Source organism: Quercus lobata, chromosome 8 (assembly GCF_001633185.2).
Source record: "Quercus lobata isolate SW786 chromosome 8, ValleyOak3.0 Primary Assembly, whole genome shotgun sequence".
NCBI lineage: Eukaryota > Viridiplantae > Streptophyta > Magnoliopsida > Fagales > Fagaceae > Quercus > Quercus lobata.
In genome coordinates this window covers 34,625,423-34,647,400 of record NC_044911.1, presented here as the reverse complement: position 1 = coordinate 34,647,400, position 21,978 = coordinate 34,625,423, and the positions used below count along the sequence as shown (strand labels likewise).

At 37.7% G+C, this 21,978-nt stretch overlaps 1 protein-coding gene across 1 annotated transcript; it reads left to right on the top strand.

Annotated features, from left to right (window-relative positions):
• Window positions 1–15,589: 15,589 nt before the first annotated feature.
• LOC115958415 (G-type lectin S-receptor-like serine/threonine-protein kinase At4g03230) lies at window positions 15,590–21,628 on the top strand. Its single transcript, XM_031076834.1, has 8 exons — window positions 15,590–17,029; window positions 18,939–19,427; window positions 19,698–19,865; window positions 19,996–20,189; window positions 20,292–20,502; window positions 20,629–20,866; window positions 20,968–21,118; window positions 21,202–21,628. The coding sequence occupies exons 1-8, from the start codon at window positions 15,730–15,732 to the stop codon at window positions 21,496–21,498; spliced, it is 3,048 nt and encodes a 1,015-aa protein (XP_030932694.1). The 5' UTR covers window positions 15,590–15,729; the 3' UTR covers window positions 21,499–21,628.
• The last annotated feature ends 350 nt before the right edge of the window (window positions 21,629–21,978 follow it).

Below are 21,978 nucleotides of genomic sequence, written 5' to 3'. Positions count from 1 at the left end.
AGAGAGAGGCTCGTCTTCTGATGTTGGCGGGGAAGGGGCCGGGGTAGATACAGCCACTTCTGTGCTTTCTCACGCGCCTTCGTCTTCCCATTCTCCTGCTCTAGCCATTGTCCATCCTTTCCATGCCCTTAAGGAGAAATGCTCTTTGAAAATAGAAGTCTTTAGCAAGTTCAAAGATAGGTTTCAGTTTCCCGAGGGGACTAGGGCTCGTCTTCCCAGGCAAGGTGAGAAGGCTTGCGCCTTTGCTCATGGGGAAGTTTGTTTTTATGAGGCTGCGTTTTCGTGCGACCTCAGATTCCCCGTCCATCCATTTATCATGGAGCTTCTTCACTATCTAAACCTTGCACCAGGGCAGCTTATGCCCAACTCATGGAGAATCATCATAAGTTGTATCATGATTTGGACAACCATCGCACACGGAGATATGATCACGATAAATGAGCTCGTCCATCTCTATCATTTGAAAGAATCCAAGGAATTTGGGTATTAAGAGTTTGTACCTTGGAATAGGAAGTCGCGTCTTATCGTTGATCTCCCGTCGTCCTTCCGTTATTGGAAGTCTAGATACTTCTTTGTGTCAGGCGACGATTGGGAGACACTGTCTGATGATTTTTGGGGGGACGTCCCTAGGTTGCCGCGCCGGTGGGAGATCCCTCTGATTGGTGTGTTTGCTCCTCATGAGATGCTTTTTTTTTTTTTTCTCCAACTTCTTGTTTATATTGGTCTTCTGATCTTTTCTTGCCTTTGTATTTTGTAGTAAAAGAGCGTCCTGAGCTTGAGAGTAAGTTTGAGGAGTGGGTTCAGGCAGCAATCAGGTACACAAGGACGATTGATGATTTTGACGAATTAATTGATCCACGTACATTAGCTCATCATTACTTAGGGTCGGAACCTTCTCTTTACGTCCTCAGCACACTTGACTGAGAAGAAAGAAAATGTAAGTTGCCTATGCATATAGGATTGTCTTATCTACTTTTTCTTCCTCCTTAACTTTCTGTTTTCTTTGGCGTAAAGATGACGACCAAGTTTAACAAGGAGATATACAAGAAAATTAAGGAGAAGAAGAATGAACCCCTTTCTAACATTGGTCAGAGAAGGTTAAGGATCACAGACAAGGAAAAGGAGAAAGAGAAAGAAACAGTGGAGAGAGGTTCGTCCACCCCTGCCTTGGACTTGGAAGAGGGTCAGGCTGCTTCTCCTGGCGTTTCTGTTGAGGAGGTTGCTCGTCCTTTGAAAAAGCAGAAAGTAGCGAAGAAGGGAAAAGAGAAGATTGGTTCCAGTGTTTGGTCTGATGCCGAGACGGCTATGGATCGTGCCAATGAGCTCCTCACTCCCGGGGAGATGAAAGAGATCTCAAGCGTACCCTCCCACAAGATGTTGAGTCGTCATGTCCACAAGTTCGTGCAGGTAATCCTTCATATCTTCGTCCTCTTTTTCTTCGTCCTTAAGCGTTTAACTTTTTTTACTGACTTTGATAAGACTTTTCATTGTAAGGTGTTGGGGGAAACCATGCATATTACCATTCAGTACTTGGCAAATGAGGAGAAGGACGTTGTGGCCAACTCAAAGGTGGAAGCGCTTGAGGCTAAGGCTTCGAGGTTACGGAAGGATCTGATCGCAGCCATGGATGCTCTCAACACCTCCAAGGAACAGATTCAAGTCTTAACGGAGCAACTAGAATCTGAGAAGCAATCAGTGAAGCAAAAGGACGAACTCCTTGCAACAGCTGCCCAAAGAATGAAGGTCGTCGTGGCTAAGGCCGTCACTGCATTCCAGACCACAGAGGAATATAATACTATACTATTCTAGTGGTACTTCAAAGGCTTTGAACTTTTCCGGAGATACCTGATTAAGCACGGCCTTGGCACGGATCTCGAAGACTTGGATTTTGAAGCTGTTGACAGAGAGATTGAGGAGGATGTGGTAGCTTAGACCGCAGCGTCCACCAGTACGGAACCTTCCCAAGCAAACCAAGACAATGACGCTACCCCCCAAGCTTGAACCTGTTGCTTCTTACCAAAGTTTTTCTTCTTTTTTTTTTTTTTTTTTTTTTTTTTTTTTTTTTTTTTTTTTTTGCCTATATGTCTTAAGGTTATTGGACAACTGGTATTTGGATTCCCTACCTGTTTTTGGGGCTTTTTTGAATAGTTTAGTTTTATATAATATGTCTATTGATTTACCTTGACCTTCCTGGTTGGTTGTTATCTTTTGCTTGTGTTATGTTAGGATCTACTTTTGGATGTTCTTCTCTTCCCTTCAAGGACTTAGAAAAATTTTGTTGGCATATTTTAGTTATCTTCGTCCTTTTGTGGACTTACAAGATTTTGCCCCTTTTTTTTTGAACGCAAGGTTTGATGCTTCGCAAAAAACCTTTCGTTTGGGCAACGTTTCTGCGGATAAGGAGTTTGATAATTTTTATTAGGGCGATGTGACTCCGTTCAAGGAATTTAATCGTCTTTTTGTCTGGACGGTGTGTTTCCTTTTGGGGGACCACATCGTCTCTTTAATTAGGATGATGTACATTTCATCGTCTTTTTTGTTTAGGATGATGTACACCCATTTAAGGAACCTTATCGTCTTTTTCATTTAGGACGATGTACATTCATTTAAGGAATCTTTTCGTCTTTTTTATTTAGGATGATGTACATCCATTTAAGGAATCTTATCGTCTTTTTTATTTAGGACAACCATTTTGGTCTTTCGAGGAGGAAATAATTAGGGCGCATGGATTGCTGGGTAATACTTGTGAAATGCTGAATAACAACTTAGTAAATTCTGAATAATCACTTACATCCATTTAAGGAATCTTATCGTCTTTTTTATTTAGGACAACCATTTTGGTCTTTCGAGGAGGAAATAATTAGGGCGCATGGATTGCTGGGTAATACTTGTGAAATGCTGAATAACAACTTAGTAAATTCTGAATAATCACTTATATAAAAAGAGAAGCACAAAATCAAATTAGGTTTTACAATCAGGCTATGACTTCTTTTCATAATACCTCTTTAGATGTTCGACATTCCATGGATGAGGTAGCCTCTTTCCCTCTGAGTCTTCTAGATGGTAACTTCCCTAGCGTGAATAGTGGACAACTTTATAAGGTCCTTCCCAAGTTGGACCTAGTTTGTCTTGTGTTGGGTCTTTTGTTGCAGGGGTCACCTTTCGAAGGACGAGATCTCCGATGTTGAATCTTTTCAACTTCACTCTCCGATTGTAGTATTCGGCTATCTTCTGCTGGTACTTGGCCATTCTTTGGGATGCTTGGTCTCTAACTTCATCCAGACAATTGAGGTTCTGCTTCAATTGATCATCATTGCTTTGCTCGTCAAAGAATTCCCTCCTAAGGCTAGTGAGTCCTACTTCGACCGGGATGACTGCTTCTGTGCCATACGTCAGGTTGAATGGTGTCTCTCCTGTTGGTGTTCATGCCGTCGTCCTGTACGCCCACAGGACACTTGGTAATTCTTCGGGCTATGCTCCCTTTACCCCAACTAACCGAGACTTAATAATCTTGAACAAGGTCCGATTGGTTACTTTTGTCTATCCATTGGCCTAAGGATGTCCTAGTGATGAGTACTTGTTTTTGATGCCCAAGCTCGAGCAAAACGATCTGAATCCCTAACTATCGAACTGATGACCGTTATCTGATATGATCGTCCTGGGTATCCCGAACCTGCAAATAATATTTTTCCACACAAAATTTTGTACCTTTTCTCCTGGGACCCATTGAACATTTCCGTACCTTTGGCAACTGTCACACTTCTTCACGAAATCAGTTGTGTCTTGCTGCATCGTGGGCCAGAAATAGCCTGCCCTCATGATCTTCTTGACAAGGGACTTTGCCCCCATGTGATCTCCACATATGTGTACTTCTTCCAGGACGTATCTGGCTTCTTCCTATTCTATACTTCTCAAGTAAGGCTGGGAGTAGCCCTTCTTGAAAAGCTCGTCATTTAGTATTGTAAATATGGCAGGACGTTTCTGGATCTTCTTGGCTTCTTCGGGGTTTGGTGGTAATCATCCTTCTCGAAGGAACGAAAAAATCAGGCTCGTCCATCCCAAGCGGGTGAGCACAGGGAAAGTTTGAAGTTCCTTGATGCTAGGGGAGTTTTGTTCTTCTAGCCTCCAATCATTCATTTTATCCCGGTTGTCTGTTGAGGCACTTCGTGCTACCTCGTCAGCTTCTGCATTCTGATCCCGTGGGATCTGAATGAACTCCGCGTGATGAAAGGTACTTACCAGCTGGTTCGTTAATTTAAGGTATTTCTGCATTCTCGTCTCTTTTGCTTCAAAATCTCCTCTAACTTGCCCTATGACGAGCTGTGAGTTGCTCTTGAGCACGATATTTTCAACTCCAAGTGCCTGAGCAATTCTTAGTCCTGTCAGCAAGGCCTCGTACTCTACTTCGTTATTAGTTATAGGGAATTTGAGCTGGACTCCATACTTGAGAACGTCTTTTTCAGGGGAAGTAATAACAATGCCTGCTCCGCCTCCTTTCTAAGTGGACGATCCATCAGTGTTTATCGTCCAAAGTTCTTCTTGGTCACCTGTGTTCTTGGGGGTGGTAAATTCCGCTATGAAATCAGCTAACGCCTGAGCTTTTATGGCTGTTTGTGGACAGTATTCTATGTCAAACTGGCTGAGTTCGATAGCCCATTGTACCATTCGTCCTGCGGCCTCGGGTTTGTTCATCGCTTTTTTGATCAATTGGTCCATCATTACTATGATAGGATTAGCTTGGAAGTATAGACGAAGTTTTCTTGAAGCCATTATTAGGGCGAAGGTGATCTTCTTTATGCAAGGATATCGCGCCTCGACACCCTGAAAAGCCTGGCTGATGTAGTATACAGGGAGTTGCAATCTATTTTCTTCTTTGATCAACGCTGCACTGACTGCCGTGAGAGATACCGCTAAGTATAAGAATAAGTCTTCGCCTTCTTTGGATGGATTTAAGAGTGGGGGGTTGCTCAGGTAGTGCTTCAACTCTTGAAACGCTGTTTCGCATTCCTCCGTCCAAGCAAACGCTTTCTTCAAAGTCTTGAAGAATGGAAGGCATTTGTCTGTGGCCTTAGAGACAAACCTATTGAGGGCTGCTACTCTTCCTGTGAGGGATTGTACTTCTTTGATCGTCTTTGGCGAAGACATTTCGAGGATGGCCTTAACTTTCTCAAGGTTTGCTTCAATTCCCCTTTGCAACACCATAAACCCGAGGAATTTCCCTAAGGAAACCCTGAAAACACATTTGGACGGGTGTAGACACCCAATTTTACAACTTGCATTTAACCAACCGGTAGATCTTTAGATTTGTGATACAAAACAAATCTTGATGTTCTAACGATCATAATGGTATGTCATGGGTTTTGATCGGACCACCTTATCGAAAGTTATCATACAAATAACTTTCAATGATCATGGCTCGCCTATACAATGGGCCTAATCACATCCTATTCTAAACACTTAATTTTGATTGGTTCTCACAAAAATTAATTTGAAATTAATTAAGTGTGATTTTTTATTGGATTTCATTTTATTTCATTTTTTTTAAGAAATAATAAAAAATGTTTTTCTTTATGGCATCTTATCTGCTCTTTTTTTTTTATAAAAATAAAAAAATAAAAAAAAATTTCTGGAGATATGATCCATGAAAAATTCAAAAAAACAGAAAAATGCTCAAAAAACGTCATTATCTTCAGCTGTAACTTGAATCGCATTTTTGGTCAGAAAAACGTTGAAATTTGGATTTCTCTATTTCTATAAAAGTTGTAGAGAAATAATTTCCTTTCAAAAAACATCAATCCCGAATCGATTGGAATTTTTAGAAGCAAGTTATGGCTAAAATACGAAACAGGTGCAGAAGATAACACAAATTCAGCATTATCTTCAATTTTCTCTCAAAATTTCAAATGGGTTCAACATCAAATCTGTTCAAGCCTATCTAATAGACTTATCCTTTCCCTTTGCTTCAGAAGAAAGATTTTTGAAAAATAAATTGGATAAAGAAACAGATACATCCTATGAAAAATTCAAAAATGCTCAAAAGACGTTACTATTTTCAGCAGCAATTTGAAACACATTTTTGGCATGGATAACGTTGAAATTTGGCTTTCTCTATTTCAGAAAAAGTTGTAGATAATTGAATTTAATTTCAAAAAACACCCATCTTGAATCAATTGGAATTTTGAACGGAAAATTAGAGCCAAAATATGAAGCAGGTGCAGCATCATTTCAAAATTTGAATGGGGATCAACACCAAATCCGTCCCAACTCATTTAAACAGGTTATCTCCTCCCTTAGTTTCAAAAGAAAGCTAATAACTTAGCTTTAAAGCTAAGCCATCCCTTCCCCTATAAATAGAGAAGACCTCTTCCATTTTCTGGACCCCGAATTCCCTCTAGAGAGCTAGTGAGAAAGCAAAAAAGAAAAGCTATTGAACAACCATTGTTCTTACTTTGGTTGTAGTTTAGTACTTCCTTGCTTTCTCCCTAGCCCTTTAAGTGATCACTTCCCCTTTTAATTTATGCTGGTAAGTAGTTAATTTTTTTTAATTCTTTATACATGCTAGAATAAATGCTTACAAATCATTATTCACTTCTTTTATGCTATGCTTGGATGAACATGCCTATATGTCTTATTGGTTTTCTCTTGAATGCTTAGATGAACACTTCTAAGCTAATACACAATCTTCTTTTGAATGCTTAGATGAGCACTTCTAGGTTAAAACACAACTTTCTCTTTAATACTTAGATGAACATGTCTAGGTTGTTGTTTTACTTTTTTAAATGCTTGAACAAACATGTCAAAGTATTTTGATTTTGTCTAGATAAACATGTCTAGGGTTTTTCCTTTACTTCTCTTCATAATTGCTTGGATGATCAAATATGCTTAAAGGTTTTATTTTTTAATTGTTTCTCTTTGCAATTATGTTGATGACAAATAACATGACAATTTTGTTTTTCCTTCACATGCTTAGATGAACATGTCTAGGCTAGGAATTCTTTATTTATATTGATCTCTTGGATGAACATGCCATTACCTTCATTTTTTTTTACATTAAAATTGTTATCTAACAAGTTTTATTTATTTATTTATTTTTTGTTTCTCTTTATGTCAAATTCCCCTAACACATATTTATTTATAATTCCTACAAATCACATGTTTATATTACATATTCTTTGTATTTGTTTGACATGACATGACATTGGCCACCTTAACCTAGGAGACCGGTTATATCAGGCGAGATAACTGCTTAATCTCTTCTCATCTCGTAAATTAGCCTCCGAACCAAGATCAAGGGTTCTAGACAATGCTCTTGTATATACAATTTTACTTTTTTTAGAATGTAACTAGGAAATAAAGTAATGTAATTTACTTTTCTTAGATTGTATCTAGGACAAAAAGCACTGTAAATTTTTGTTACAAAATTCGATGTAAATTGTCATATACATTAATACAACAGAAGTATTTTTCATTAAAGGTTTTCTTGTTTTTCCTTTTAAATTAAATAAGTGGCGACTCCATGTAAAACCCTTGATCTAGGGGGGAGCACATTTTACAACGGGTTCAGCTTCATGCTGTACTGTCTGAGTGTGTTGAACGTCTCTTTGAGGTCATCCAAGTGATCCTCTTCCTCTTTGCTCTTGAGGAGCATATCATCAACGTATACCTCCATGTTTCTCCCGATCTGTTTCTTGAACATCTGGTTCACCAACCTTTGATAGGTGGCCCCTGTGTTCTTGAGTCCAAAAGGCATGACCCGGTAACAGTAGAGCCCCTGACTGGTGATAAAGGCAGTTTTTTTCTTGATCTTCTTCAGCCATTTGTATCTGGTTATATCCGGAAAATGCGTCCATGAACGTGAGAAGTTTATGTCCGGCGATGGAATCTACCAACTGATCAATTCTGGGCAAGGGAAAACTGTCCTTCGGGCAGGCTTGATTAAGATCTGTGAAATCGACACACATTCTCCACTTTCTGTTTGTTTTCTTGACCATGACCACGTTAGCCAACCACTCAGGGTAGTGAACTTCCCGAATAAAATTGGCAGCAAGCAACTTATTTACTTCGTCCATTACTGCTTTGTTTCGTTCGGGGGCAAAGACTCTTCTTCTCTGCTGGACGGGCTTCTTCTCTGGATCAACATTCAGGAGATGTTGGATGAGGCTTGCTGGGATCCCTGGCATATCTTCGTGGCTCCAAGCAAATACATCGAGGTTATCTTTCAGGAAGTTGATGATCCCTTCCTTCGTCCTGGGACTTAGATTCGTCCCTATTTGGGTAGTCTTCGCTAGACTTCCTTCAACCAACTCTATCGTTTCTAGCTTCTCAACGATCTCAGGTGTTTTTTCCTCGATTGTCCACGTATGGTTCTCTTTTGAGGCCAAGATGGCCTGGAAACACTCTCTTGCCAATACTTGGTCTCTTTTTATCTCTCCGACCCCCTGTTCTGTTGGAAATTTTACCTTCAAACAGTACATGGAAGTAACAACCTTCCAGCGATTGAGTGCAGGTTGTCCTATGATCACATTGTAGGACGAGGGTGAGTCTACCACCAAGAAATTGTGCTGGTTGGTTACCTGGAGGGGGTACGAGCCAGCAGTGACTGTCAACGTCACTATCCTCCTGGGGTATACCTTGTCTCCATTGAAACTGACGAGGGGGGACTCGAAAGGACGAAACCTTTTTAGGTCTAGCTTTAGTTGCTGGAAGGCGGAAAGGTAGATAATATCAGCCGAGCTCCCGTTGTCTACCAGAACTCTCCTTCTATTGAACCCCTTGATCATGATCATAATGACTAGTGGGTCATCATGAGGTTACCTTATACCCCTGGCATCTTCTTCTGAAAAGTACATGTCTTGATTTGTTCGTCTTTGCTTCAGGGGAGATAGACTGTGAACACTATTTACCTGCCTCTGGTGTGACTTCCTGAGGGATCTGAATGATCCCCCTGTGGTTGGTCCCCCTGCGATAGTTTTTATTTCCACTAGTGCATTCTGTGGACGAGGCGATGGGTGGTCTTCATCCCTCCTTGAACCCCTATGCTGACCTTTTTGGCTGTATTTGCTGGAATCTCCCCTTTTTACATATTGTTGTAGTTTTCCTTTCCGTATAAGTTCTTCAATCTACTCCTTTAGATCTCTGCAATCCTCTGTGTAATGCCCATGGTCTTTGTGAAAATGACAGTATTTCCTTCTGTTGCGCAAACTAGGCGATGAATGGAGTGGCCTCAGCCATTTAAGAGATGGTTCGTCTTTTATTTCCATCAGAATCTGGTCAACAAGCATCACTAACGGTGTGAACTTCATTGGATGAGGGTTCTTGTCCTCCCTCCGTCTATTTCCTTCGTCATTCCGTTGATCAGCTCGATCTTTTTTTTGCCCTCTCCGATCATCCTCCTTCTCCTTCTTCTTTTCCTTGCTTTTTTCTGCTCCATCAATTGCTACTAGAGCTTCTTCAGCGTTCATATACTTTTGTACTTTCAATAATGCCTCGGCCATTGTCTTGGGGGGATTTTTGGCCAAGGAAGCCACGAAATCTTTGGACTTCAACCCTACCTTGAAGGTTGTGAGCTGTACCTTATCATCCGCCTCGTCTACTTCCAACATTCCTCTGGTGAAGCGTGTTACATAAGACCTCAATGGTTCCTTCTCTCCTTGTTTGATGGTGAGCAAATGTTCGGCAGTCCTTTTTGGACGTTGCCTGCCGAAAAAATGATGGACAAAGGAACTGCTTAGTTGCTTGAAGTTATCAATGGATGACGTTGGAAACTTGTTGAACCACTCCCTGGCTGGCCCCTTGAGGGTAGTAGGAAAGGAGCGGCACAAAATCTCATCAGGGGGTTGTTGAAGACCCAGGGTCGTCTTGAAGGTATTCAAGTGATCCAGTGGGTCTTTCAGCCCGTCAAAGGGCTCTAGCTATGGTAGACGGAACTTGGAGGGCACTGGGCACTCTTGAACGGCCACAGTGAAAGGTGAATCTGTCTTCCTGACTATCCTTTCCAAGCTTTGGTCCGTCTTCCCTTTGATGGCGTTTCTCAATTCGTCCATCTCCTTTCTCATTTCCCTGAGGAGATCTGAGCTCGCCTCTTCTGGAGTGCTGGTTCGTCTCTTGTTACTGTCTTCATCGTCATCCCTGTTGACGTCTGTATGGTTGTCTTCCTGTTGCAACCGCTGCCTCATCTCCTGGTTTTGCCTGGTAAGTTCCTCCACAGTGGCTGCGAGTGACTGAATTTGTAGGGCCAACGCGGCAGGATCTGGGTTAGTATTGGATTCCATCTGGACTTGTGAGTTAATTAGGACAAATCACGTGTTGAATAGTACTCGTCCCCACATATGACGCCAAATTGATGATGCCTGAATTGTCAGTCAAGTTTGATCGTCTTGATTGGAGTCGTCCTCAGCCAACTCAACCCTAAAGAATGAATGGAAAGAAGAAGAAATGTGGGTCACCGGTGTGGTGCCTGCCATAAAGCCTCCGATGCTAAAGTCAGAAAAATTGGCCAAAGAAATGTTAAGAAATCAGTATTCAAGAGCTAGAGAATTACTTTGTATCTGTACCTCCCAACGGTGTGGAAGCTGATCATTGCTTTGTAACGGTTTATTGATGAGTGAAGATGGATTTGTCCGTCCTTGTTTGGCGACCATTATTGCCAGGACAGATCTGGAAATCTTCCTTGTCCTTGCTCGTGGTAATGGACAACGATGATATGATCAAGTCTATCAAGCCTCATTAACTAGTACACTTTGGCACACATTAACAAAAATCATTATTGTTTTATATTTAACAGTGTCAACACTCTTTTACATCAAGTTTAAAGTATGGATATTTTTGGAAAATGCGGACATTTAATATGGAAATGTGGTCATTGTGTGTATAAAATGTGCTTCCATGACTTGGGTGTCATAAAATTGTACTAGTCTTGATATTGTTGTGAGTCAAATTGATCATAGAATGGAAAAAAGTTAATTGTTATCAAAATGGGTACATGTATTATTATACCTTTGGCTCTGGTACTTGCTGCCTCAAAGTGGAGCTGATCAAACTGGGCACGTAGCTGCTCTGTGTAAAAAAGAAAAAGAAAAAAAAAGACTGTCCAACTTGAGACCCAACCCAAGACGTGATAAACCGACCCAATAATAGACCTGAATTTTTAGGTTAGGTCGGGTTTTAGCTAGGTAAACCCAATTTTCTATTAGGTCAGGTTACAGGTCACATTGAACTCGACCCGACCTAACCCAATATCACTCCTAATTATGAGCTTTGAGAGATGGATTGTCTTTGTTTTTAAACCTTAACTTATTGGCCGGTAGTTAAAATTGAGATTGATGCTAAGTTTATTTTATTTATTTATTTATTTTTTTAAGGTTTTAGAAACACATAACAATAACTCATAGCATGCAACTCTTATAGGAACCTCTTCAGTCAGATACCGTAGGAAATGAGTTATTGCTTCTAGGAGGCAAACCAATGAGCTTACGCCATGGCTAGAGAAAGACCAGATATAAGTTAGGATTTGAAGTTTTTCGTAGCCCCGTGTGTATATTTGCATTTTGCCTTTGTATGATAAAATGGATTTGTATTATGAGAGGCCATATTCTCCTAATAAGCTTCTTTTGCCTCATTAATGAAATCATTTATTACTACAAAAAACAAAACAAAAAATTCCAAAACCAAAAACCTCTTAGGGTCATGCGAAAGGACAGGCTGGTCGACCTTGATCTTGTTAGTTTTTTGGTGAACGATCTTGTTAGTTATGTCATTATCATCGTGTTATTAAATTGCTCGAAACAAAAAGTGACAAATGATGCTTTTCTATATAAGAAACCCGCGTAATCACATCTTAAATTCTTTCCAACAAAAAGAGGGAAAAAAGATCAAGCCAGTTAAAGAAAGTTTTTATAGGAAAAGAAAAAAAATAATTAATATTTTGACAGTTTTTTTTTCATTTTCCATAAAAGTAATGTCAAAACTTTCTTAAAATAGTTATTTTAGCATGACCCTTTTAATAAGGGAAATGCTAATGAGTGCCCTTAGGGCACTGGTTAGGAATCCAGTTAAAGAAAGTTTTTATGAGAAAAGAAAAAATAATAATTAATGTTTTGACAGTTTTTTTCATTTCCCATAAAAGTGATGTCAAAACTTTCTTAAAATAGATTAGGGCACTCGTTAGCATGACCCTTTTAATAATTCAACTTAGTTCACTCAATTACCCCTCTAATTACAGATTATTATTGTCCTGCCCATTTTATATAAAAATAAATAAAAAATAAAATTATTCTTTATTTAAATTCTACAAGTCTACGACCTTGTATCATAGTCCCCTTCAATCGTGTGTGGTTATGTAAGGAGAGAAAATAAATATGACAATTCTGATGGTTAGATTAAACTTCAACTAGAATATCATATGGTTAGATTAAACTTCAACTTATTGGTATTGTTTTTCCTCGAATCTAATTATAGGTTTAACGCACAAATAAAACAGGCTGAAAGAATTGTTGATAGGTAAAGCCGTAAAGGGCTAGCTCAGTCTTGGTCTCGGAAAGAGGACAGCTGTAAGTTCAATTCAATGAGTAATTTGTGGTTCATTATGGGCCAGTTTTTCTTCTTTCTGCTAGTGCCTTTCGTCCCCAAGTCATCTTCACGTGCTTCTTACTTGTTATTTATTTGTCATCCTTTGCATAATTTCTTTGTGCCCTGTGACGTCTATGAAGCTAAATGTCAAATGGGAATAGTGCTGCATTTCCTTTTCTTTTGATAATGTGAATCTTGGATAAGATGTTAAATCAGCTCTAAAGTCTAAATCAAGTCAATTCCGACTAGAAAATTGGGTACCAATTATTTAACTAGTACACATCACCCCATATTCCACATTGGTCTAAATGTCAGTCAATATGTAAAATAAAGTGTTTTTGTTTTTTACTCAAATTTTTCTATTTCTTTATTCACGTATGATTTTCTTTTTCAATATGAATGTACCTTCTTTTATATAAATATTAGTTCATATTGCTTATTGTATGCAAGGGTACACACATTTTGCACTGAAATGGTTATTTCAAGTCACGATCTCAGTTCAAAAAGTTTTGAACTAAAGTCGTTGGAAAATGTTTATGTGAAATAAACACCATCCACAATTATGCTTTAAGGGTGATAGTCGACAGGGATGTGGTATGTGTAATTTTAATTGATTTTTCTATATATACTAATTAAATATTTTTTATTCAATATTTTTTTTAAGTAAAACTATCTTTCCTTATGAAAAAATTTCAAATCCATTATATGAGATTATGAGTTTGTCTCAGGTTTTTAAGACTGTTTGGCACTATCAATAACATTGCATAAGTGATAATTTAAATTCTTCATTCATTGTTGGATTTTTTTTTTTATATATATAATTAATTGATTTCTTGTGCATCTCATAAGTTAGCAACTAGTTGCAAAAATATATTACTGACCATGATATTGAGGTGGCCATGTACTTTGGTATTTTTATTTTTTTTTCTTTTAAATTCTTTTTAGATAAGAAAAAACTGGTGAGCCAGATGCAACAGACTTAATAGTTAATATGCATAAAAAAAATAAAAAATAATAAAAATAAAAACAGCTAACAAGAGACAAGGATCCCAAAAGCGACATATGTACGCCGCACACTGCGCACAGTGCACTCTAATAGAACAAAGATAAAAATAATAGTGTTAAATAAATAAACTATTATAGGACCCCTTTTGTTTTTCATTGGCTGTCACTTTAGAGTCCAAATCTTCTGTCTCATTTTTTCTACTCCACTCTATATTCCATCAATAAAAACTAACCACCTATTCACTTAATTAATTAAATACTACCATTATGACTTATTGTTTTTATTTTTACTACTAAATAAAATAAGATAAAACAAAACCCAAAAACCTACACTGCCACCACCACCAAACATGTCGGCACTGTCAACTGCCGCCCTCGGCTTCTCCAATCACGGAAAAAACCATCACCCGATCTACACCATGTCGGACATCTCACTGCCCCTCACCAACCAACATCACTCCACCAAAAACACCAACAGATCTAGAACCAGCATCATTCAAAGCAAGACTTTGTTTTTCTCAAATCCAAATCTTTTAGATCTCTCTAACTTTCTTGTTAAATTTTCAAATAATATGGACATGTTGGTACTGAATGTGTTGGATTGTTCATGGATTTCAGATCTGTTGGGTTTATCTGGTGGTTGGAGGGCGGTGGTTGGATATAACCCACGTATCAATTTCTTCAACCAAAAACAAAACTTGAACAAAGGCCATAACTTTATTGTGTAACTAGGAAAAGGGGAAAACTAAGCTCAAGGGGAAAAAGTATTTAAAAAGAAAGCTACTGTACATCCATAGCTTTATTGAGGAGAAAAAGGGATTTATGGGTGATGCACAAATTGGAGTCTTCGCTTCTTCTTCTTGTTTCTGTTTTGTGGGTTTGGTTTTCTTTGATTTGGACAGTTTTTTTTATCGCACTTGCACTTTTGTTGTGTTCTTGGATTTATTTTTAGGTGGTAGCGTGACACTGGTTTGGATTTGAAAATAGAGAGATAGTAGTTCAGACCAAGCAATGGTAGTTAGCCATGACCGGTGATGTTGATGGAGCCGGCGCCAGTGGTTGTAGTGGTGGCCTGGTGGGGATGGGCTGGGGTTTTTATTTATTATTTATTTTAAGTAATTGAAATTAGGAAATGTTTAATGGTATGAGAGAATTAAATGCATTACCATGTGGCATAGTTTTATTGGTGGAGTCTAGAATGAAGTAGGAAAAATGAGACAGAAGATTTGAACTCGTCACTTTAGCCCTTTTGGCTAGTGGATCTGCAGAGAGGCCCACTTGGTCGTCTTCAACCTCTAACCTTCAAATTCTTTATCACAAAAATGGGTTTAAGACAAAAACTTTTATGCTGTTGCAGTAAGCTCCATTCCCTTTAACCTTTTTTTTTTTTTTTTTTTTTTTTTTAAATGACTTAGTAAAAAAAAATCGTTAAAAGTAAAAGCTAAGAGAGAATGTACAAACGAGTCAAATTAGGCAATTAGCTACATGACAATAGTTTTTTTTTTTTTTTTTAAGAAAAGAAAAGAAAGGGCTACATGTCAATAGTTTATATCCTAAATTGACAAATAAATAAATAAATAATCCTACTACTATAGCATGGAGTTAAGTTTTTTTTTTATTTTAGAGTTTCAATATATAGTGTTCAATTTTTATAATAGCTCTTTATTATCAAACCAAAATACCAATTGATTTTTGGTGCAGATGGAGATTGAATTTCAAATTTCTTATTCAATTATAAAAAATTTTACCAGTTAAGCTAATTGAAACCAAGTTCAAAACCCGGCTTATATAATGCGTTTGCCATAACTTTTTTTTTCCAACCATTTTTATAAACGAAATTTCTTGATCATGAAGCATTTTGGTTAAAAAGTAAGAACATTGGGGGCATTTTTGTACAAAGGCAATGTGTATGGACTAGCAGCGAAACCTTTTGCAGCTGATCTTCCTACCATTTTTATAAATGAAATTTCTTGATCATGAAGCATTTTGGTTAAAAAAACAAGAACATTGGGGACATTTTTGTACAAAGACAATGTGTGTGTACTAGCAGCGAAACCTTTTGCAGCTGATCCATACTGTCTGCAAAGCAACCATTCACAGAACATACCAACACTGCATAATTTCCTCACAATTCAGGATAAAAACCATTATTTTATAATGTCTGCATACCCCTTTCCATCTTCCGTCTCCTTCTTGTATGTAATCTTCTTGTGTTCCTCTCATGTATTTTGCTCTGCTAGAGATATTTTGAAGCATGGCGAGTGGATCACTGACAACGATTCAACTCTTGTCTCCCCTGGAGGAAAGTTCGAACTTGGATTCTTTACCCCTATGGAAAGCTCTAACTCGGAAAGGTTCGTCGGGATAAGGTATCACAAATGGGATAAAGCAGTTGTATGGGTTGCCAATCGAAACCAACCAATACCTAAAGGTTCCACTGGAAAGTTTGGAATTGCAGAAGATGGAAACCTCATGGTATTGGATACTTCGAGTTATGGAAGGGAAAGTTATTGGTCTACAGGTCTTGCAAAATCATCGTCCGCAAATCGGACTGTGAAGCTCTTGGATTCTGGAAACCTGGTCTTAAGCGAGGATGATCAGTCAGCAATGAGTCTGTGGGAGAGCTTTAAAAATCCAACTGATACATTTCTTCCAGGCATGAAGATGGATGAAAACATTGAATTGGTTTCATGGACAGACCCTGGTGACCCTAGGAAAGGAAATTTCACGTTTAAGCTAGATGAATCAGGAGAGGGCATCTACACTATCACAAATATACTGGGTTACTGGAAAAGTCGGACCCCAGGTAAGTTCTTGAGCTCAGATAAAATGCCTGATCCTATAGCCAACTTTTTGTCAAACTTTAGCAGGAATGCGACTTATGAATTTCCCAAAAACCAAGCAAAAATAGTACCGTCTCAGAATTATAGTAACGCAAGGCTGGTGATGGATTACAGCGGGGAGTTGAAATATCAAATCTGGGATACCACGAAGGGTGATTCTACAGAATGGATGGCGCCAGAAGACCAATGTAGCATTTACAACGCTTGTGGGAAATCTGGTAGCTGCAATAAAGGCAATTGGTTCAAGTGCAAATGTTTGCCGGGGTCGAAACCAACTGATACTGACAACTGGTTTTCTCAACAATTTGTTGATGGGTGCATCAGAAATTCGAGGTGTGACAATAACGGGTCGGCTTTCTTGAGCTTAAATGTGACACAAGTTCGCAATCCGGATAATAATTTCCCTGTAAATGATGTAAAAGAATGCAAAATAAAGTGCGTTGAGAATTGCCAGTGTCAGGCTTATTCATATGTGGCTGTAAACAGCACAGTAAGACGTGATACTTCTACTAGTACCAGTTTGTGCTGGATTTGGATCGATGATCTAAATGATCTTCAAGAGGGGTATGAAAACAGTCAAAAAATCTTCGTCCGCGTTCCAAAATCTGATAGAGGTATTTATTCCTTTTACAAATTGAAATATGTATTTGCAGGAACTAACTTAGTTACTGAATTGCACCCATAGATATTGAGTTGGCTAATATAATAGATGTAGTTTTTGAAATTAACAGAGCATTGATATCATTGAGTTGGAGAAGGAAGTGAGAACTGAGAAACCATCTCTCCCGGACATGAATTTTTAATTTAAGTAATGATAGTCATACACTCATTATACATTTATTGTACACACACTATCGATCTATCACATGTAAAAACATTATTTTAGTTAAAATTGTGAAATTGTGAAAAACAATTTAATTAAAAGCTTTTTTTTTTTTTTTTTTTTGGAGAAGATGAAGAAGAAGAGAAGTGTGCAATAGGAGTGTATAATAAGATTTTCTGTTTTAAATTCATAGTGCTAATCTTTCTTTTGTTAATATATATATTTTATATCTTTAAAATTAATTACTGCTTCTAGTCCCTGATGAACTGACGATGCATGTTGCACTTCTATGTACAAAGGGGCAAAAAGTGTTAGTATAACTGGGAAAATTCTTAGGTACTCTCTACAGAGAAATGGTACTCCTCTCACATTCATAGTGGACCTTACCATGAATTTAGTGAGTAGATCCTATCATAAATGTAAGAGGAGGGAACACCATTCTTCGTGCTCTGAGAGTACCTAAGAATTACTCGTATAATAAGGTCTTCCCATTTATTATGTTTATCCTAATATCTCTCTCTTTATTGTGTATATCCCGATTGACCCAAAATCAAGGACAATAAACATTATAGTCCTTAATTTTAGTCTAAATCCGGGAATATTTATTCCTTTTAGTCAATTAGCACTAGGCCTATACAAAAGATATAGAGAAAATACATACAACAGTATTCTATAAATGTTCATTCTCACTTACTATTTTATTTCTCTTGTTCTTGTGGCCTATGCTAGTCCAGCTCCTCACCTATTGGAAATTGCCTCAAATTATAATTGTGACTTGAAAAGCTAATTGGGTTTTCTTGTTGAAAAAAGAAAAATTAAATTGGTTATTTTTTGGGTTTCTTTGGTGCGAAAGAAAAGATTATTCCTTAAATAAAAAGGATAGTCTATTCATTGTCAAAGAAGTAATATATTTATTGTACATAATCGGAATTAAAGTATTATAAATAGATAGTATTACAAATGATTTGATGGCTTTGATCCAACTGTCCCCCTTGTGGGGGGAGGAAAAAAAAATATAGAATTGAATGTGAAACCAAGAGAACAAAAAATGGATTTCACTTGGAAGGTAGTACAAGAATAGAAAAATAGAGAAATGCAGCCTAGGGGACTTTTGTGATTAAAAAAAGAAAACAATTTGTGATGCCCCAATTTGATTGATTGTGTGATGTGTGTGGGTGTGTGATGAGTTCCACATCGGGTATTTACTGGGTTAAATTAAGCTTTATTAACTACTGCAAAGAGCCTCAATTGTGACTAATCCTTTTGAGGTGTAGCGTAGACGTGGCTAGAGCTTTTCCTTGGGTCATTACATATGGTATCAGAGCCGACCTGGTAAACCCATGTGGACTCGAAGACATTATCCCACAAAGTGGACCCTAACGAGGACGTTAGGGATTTAAGTGGGGGAGATTGTGATACAAGGAATCTCAATTGTGACTAGTCCTTTTAGGGTGTGGCGCAAATGTGGTTAGCGCTTTTTTTTGGTTCGTTACACAATTAGTCCAGAAAATGAATTTGGAGTTTTGTCTAGAAGGAGATTTTTTGGGTGCTACAATCATAGAGTTGTATTCAAAGTGAGTGAAAATCTCATATGATTTCACATAAATTCCTAAAGTGAGAAAAATTCATAGTACTAAAATCTTTAACATATGTTATCCAGACTATGTTTAATTACTATTCCAGACTTTGTACCTTTGCAGAATCAACTGTAAGGAACTGTGAGCCTTGCGGCATAAACGTGATCCCCTATCCACTGAGTACAGGACCAAATTGTGGTGATCCCATGTACTTTAGCTTTGAATGCAACAATTCCACGGGCCAGCTAAGCTTCAAATCACCTACTGGCACCTATCAAGTCGATGGTATCTATCCCAGTGAACAAAAATTTATCATCGAAGTCAAACGTGCAGATAATAGTGATGCTAGAAATTTAGAAAGAGTTCTGTCGCTCAATCAGTCCTTGCCTTTTGTAAACATCTCGTTCCTTAAAGATTCGGGCAAAATTACTTCTACTATTAGAGGTGTAGAGATTAGTTGGAAGCCACCCCCGGAGCCAATGTGCAATTCACCCGCTGACTGTAAGGATTGGCCTAATTCAACTTGCAATGCAGCAACAGATGGAAATATGAGGTGCCATTGTCTCCCAAACTTCGTATGGGATGCCTCAAATTTGAATTGCACTCATCAAGGTTAGGATATGTTATATTTTTCACCAATGACAATTTAAGATTCCTATGTTAATGAATTGCACTTATAAGATACATTTCAATAATTGAATTGAACTTATAAGATACATTTCAATAATTGTAGCAATCCATTATCCATATAAACTCCCATTTCTTGAATTTGACTTATTGTCATTTTGATTGCCAATTGTTCATTGTCAAGAACATAGTGATGGAGAGTTGTTTTCGTATTTTACCTATAAGTGAGACTAGCTCTGTTTCTTTCTTGTAAAGGTGATACTCCGTCAGAAGTAGTTGGTAATCCTGGGTCAGTAGATGAGGCTTTATCAAGGAAGATTTCATTGTCTTTGATTGTTGCGGTATCTCTTATAAGTGTGATTGCTTTCTCAAGTACCATTATATTTGTATATTTGTGGAGACGAAGGATGGCCAAGAGGAAAGGTAATTGCTTTGCATGATGCACACCTTGCACAATCTATAGTTTTGTCCACTTTGATCAAAGTAAAACCATTTGACTTGTTTCCTGTAATTATCATCTAAATATTCATATATTGTTGTCTTCTTAACTCAGAAAACAGAAACAGAGTACTTCGCACAATGAACAGTGAACATGTTAAAGACTTGATAGACTCAGGTGATTTTAGAGAAGAAGGTGAGACAGACATAGATCTACCCTTTTTTGATTTCGAAAGCATATTAGTTGCTACAGATAGTTTCTCAAATGCAAACAAGCTTGGACAGGGGGGCTATGGGCCTGTTTATAAGGTAATTTTATCTACATTACCTGGTTATTTATTTTCATGTTAACTAGGTTCTCGGTAATAGTAATTAATAACATTGTGATCTTGATGAATTTGGTCTTATTAGGGTACATTTCCAGGAGGCCAAGAAATAGCAGTAAAGAGGCTCTCAAGTGCCTCAGGACAAGGCTTACAGGAATTTAAAAATGAGGTGGTGTTGATTGCGAAACTACAACATAGGAATCTTGTTAGACTACGGGGATATTGCATAAAAGGGGATGAAAAGATTTTACTCTATGAGTATATGCCAAATAAAAGCTTAGACTCTTTTCTATTTGGTTGGTTTCCTAAACCGAATTCCTAGTATCCACTAGTAATTGATAAATTATCTAATTTGAGTAAAAGCTGACTTGTTATTGTTGCTGATATTGTTCTATTGAATGGAAAACGGAAAACCTTGTAAGATCCAAAGCAGAGCATGCTTTTGGATTGGGAGATGCGCTTCAACATCATCTTGGGAATAGCTCGAGGGCTTCTTTATCTTCACCAAGACTCTAGATTAAGGATCATCCATAGAGATATGAAAACTAGCAACATTCTTCTAGATCAAGAGATGAACCCCAAAATATCTGACTTTGGCTTGGCAAAGATTGTTAGAGGCAAAGAAACTGAATCAAACACCGCTAGAGTAATCGGAACTTAGTAAGTCTATAGTAGACTGTTTCTTATGAAAGTTGGTTCTTATATATTGTAGAAAAATTTTCAATCCCCTAAACCTATTTGTAACAATTTCTCTAATGTAGTGGGTATATGGCCCCGGAGTACGCATTGGATGGAGTTTTCTCAACAAAATCCGATGTATTTAGTTTCGGAGTAGTTTTGCTTGAGATTATTAGTGGAAAAAAGAACACTGGATTTTACCGATCAGAGCAAGCCATGAGCCTTATAGGTTATGTAAGTGTCTTGAATTTTTTAAAATCATTCATTCTCTGGTCATTTTCTACTTCATACCAATTTTGATTTCAAATTTGTCTCAGGCATGGATATTGTGGACAGAAACCAAGGTGTTGGATTTAATGGACCAAACTCTACATGAATCTTGCAATGCAGACCTATTTACGAAGTGCGTAAATGTTGGACTCCTATGCATACAAGAAGACCCAAGTGATCGTCCCACCATGTCAAATGTTGTTACCATGCTTGATGGTGAAACCGTAACAGTTCCAACTCCTAAACAACCAGCTTTTGTTCTAAGGAGAGGCGAATCTAGCACTTCTTCTAGTAGACCGGAAACATATACAGAAATAACTACTAGTTTAGAAGAAGCAGTATAATGCATTATTGTATTTCTGTGCAAGCTTGCTCTTTATCGCACTTGTAAAGTTTCTCATGCACAAAAGATTGATTTCTAGTTGTATTATTGTAATTGTAACCTTCTTTTTCCTTTGGTAACTATTTTTTCTTTTTGGGCAGTTCTTGGTAACTATTCCTTTGCTTTTTTTTTTTTCCTTTTTCATTTTTCTAAGTAAATGGAAGTAGAGTAGATGCAGGTCTTATAGCATTCGTATGAACGCTATAAGTTCATATGATTTAATAAAATCCAAGTTCAAATCATCAAGTGAAAAAATTGATTTGAGAGGACAATAGAAAGCCAATTTTTAAAGAAAATATTGAAGAGATTTTTTTTTTTTTTTTTTAAATTGAGTTTTGTAAGGTTGAATTTTATCAACTATCTTGTTGGCTTAATTTCGAGCCAAATTTGCTTGTATTTTAACAATTAGTAACCCTATATTTAGGTGGGAATCATGTAAGGG

Coding starts and splice junctions, on each gene's coding strand:
- LOC115958415 (XM_031076834.1), top strand. CDS start 15,730: ATGTCTGCATACCCCTTTCCATCTTCCGTCTCCTTCTTGTATGTAATC. Junction 20,867..20,967: donor GCTAGAGTAATCGGAACTTA/GTAAGTCTATAG, acceptor TCTCTAATGTAG/TGGGTATATGGCCCCGGAGT. Junction 21,119..21,201: donor CCATGAGCCTTATAGGTTAT/GTAAGTGTCTTG, acceptor AATTTGTCTCAG/GCATGGATATTGTGGACAGA.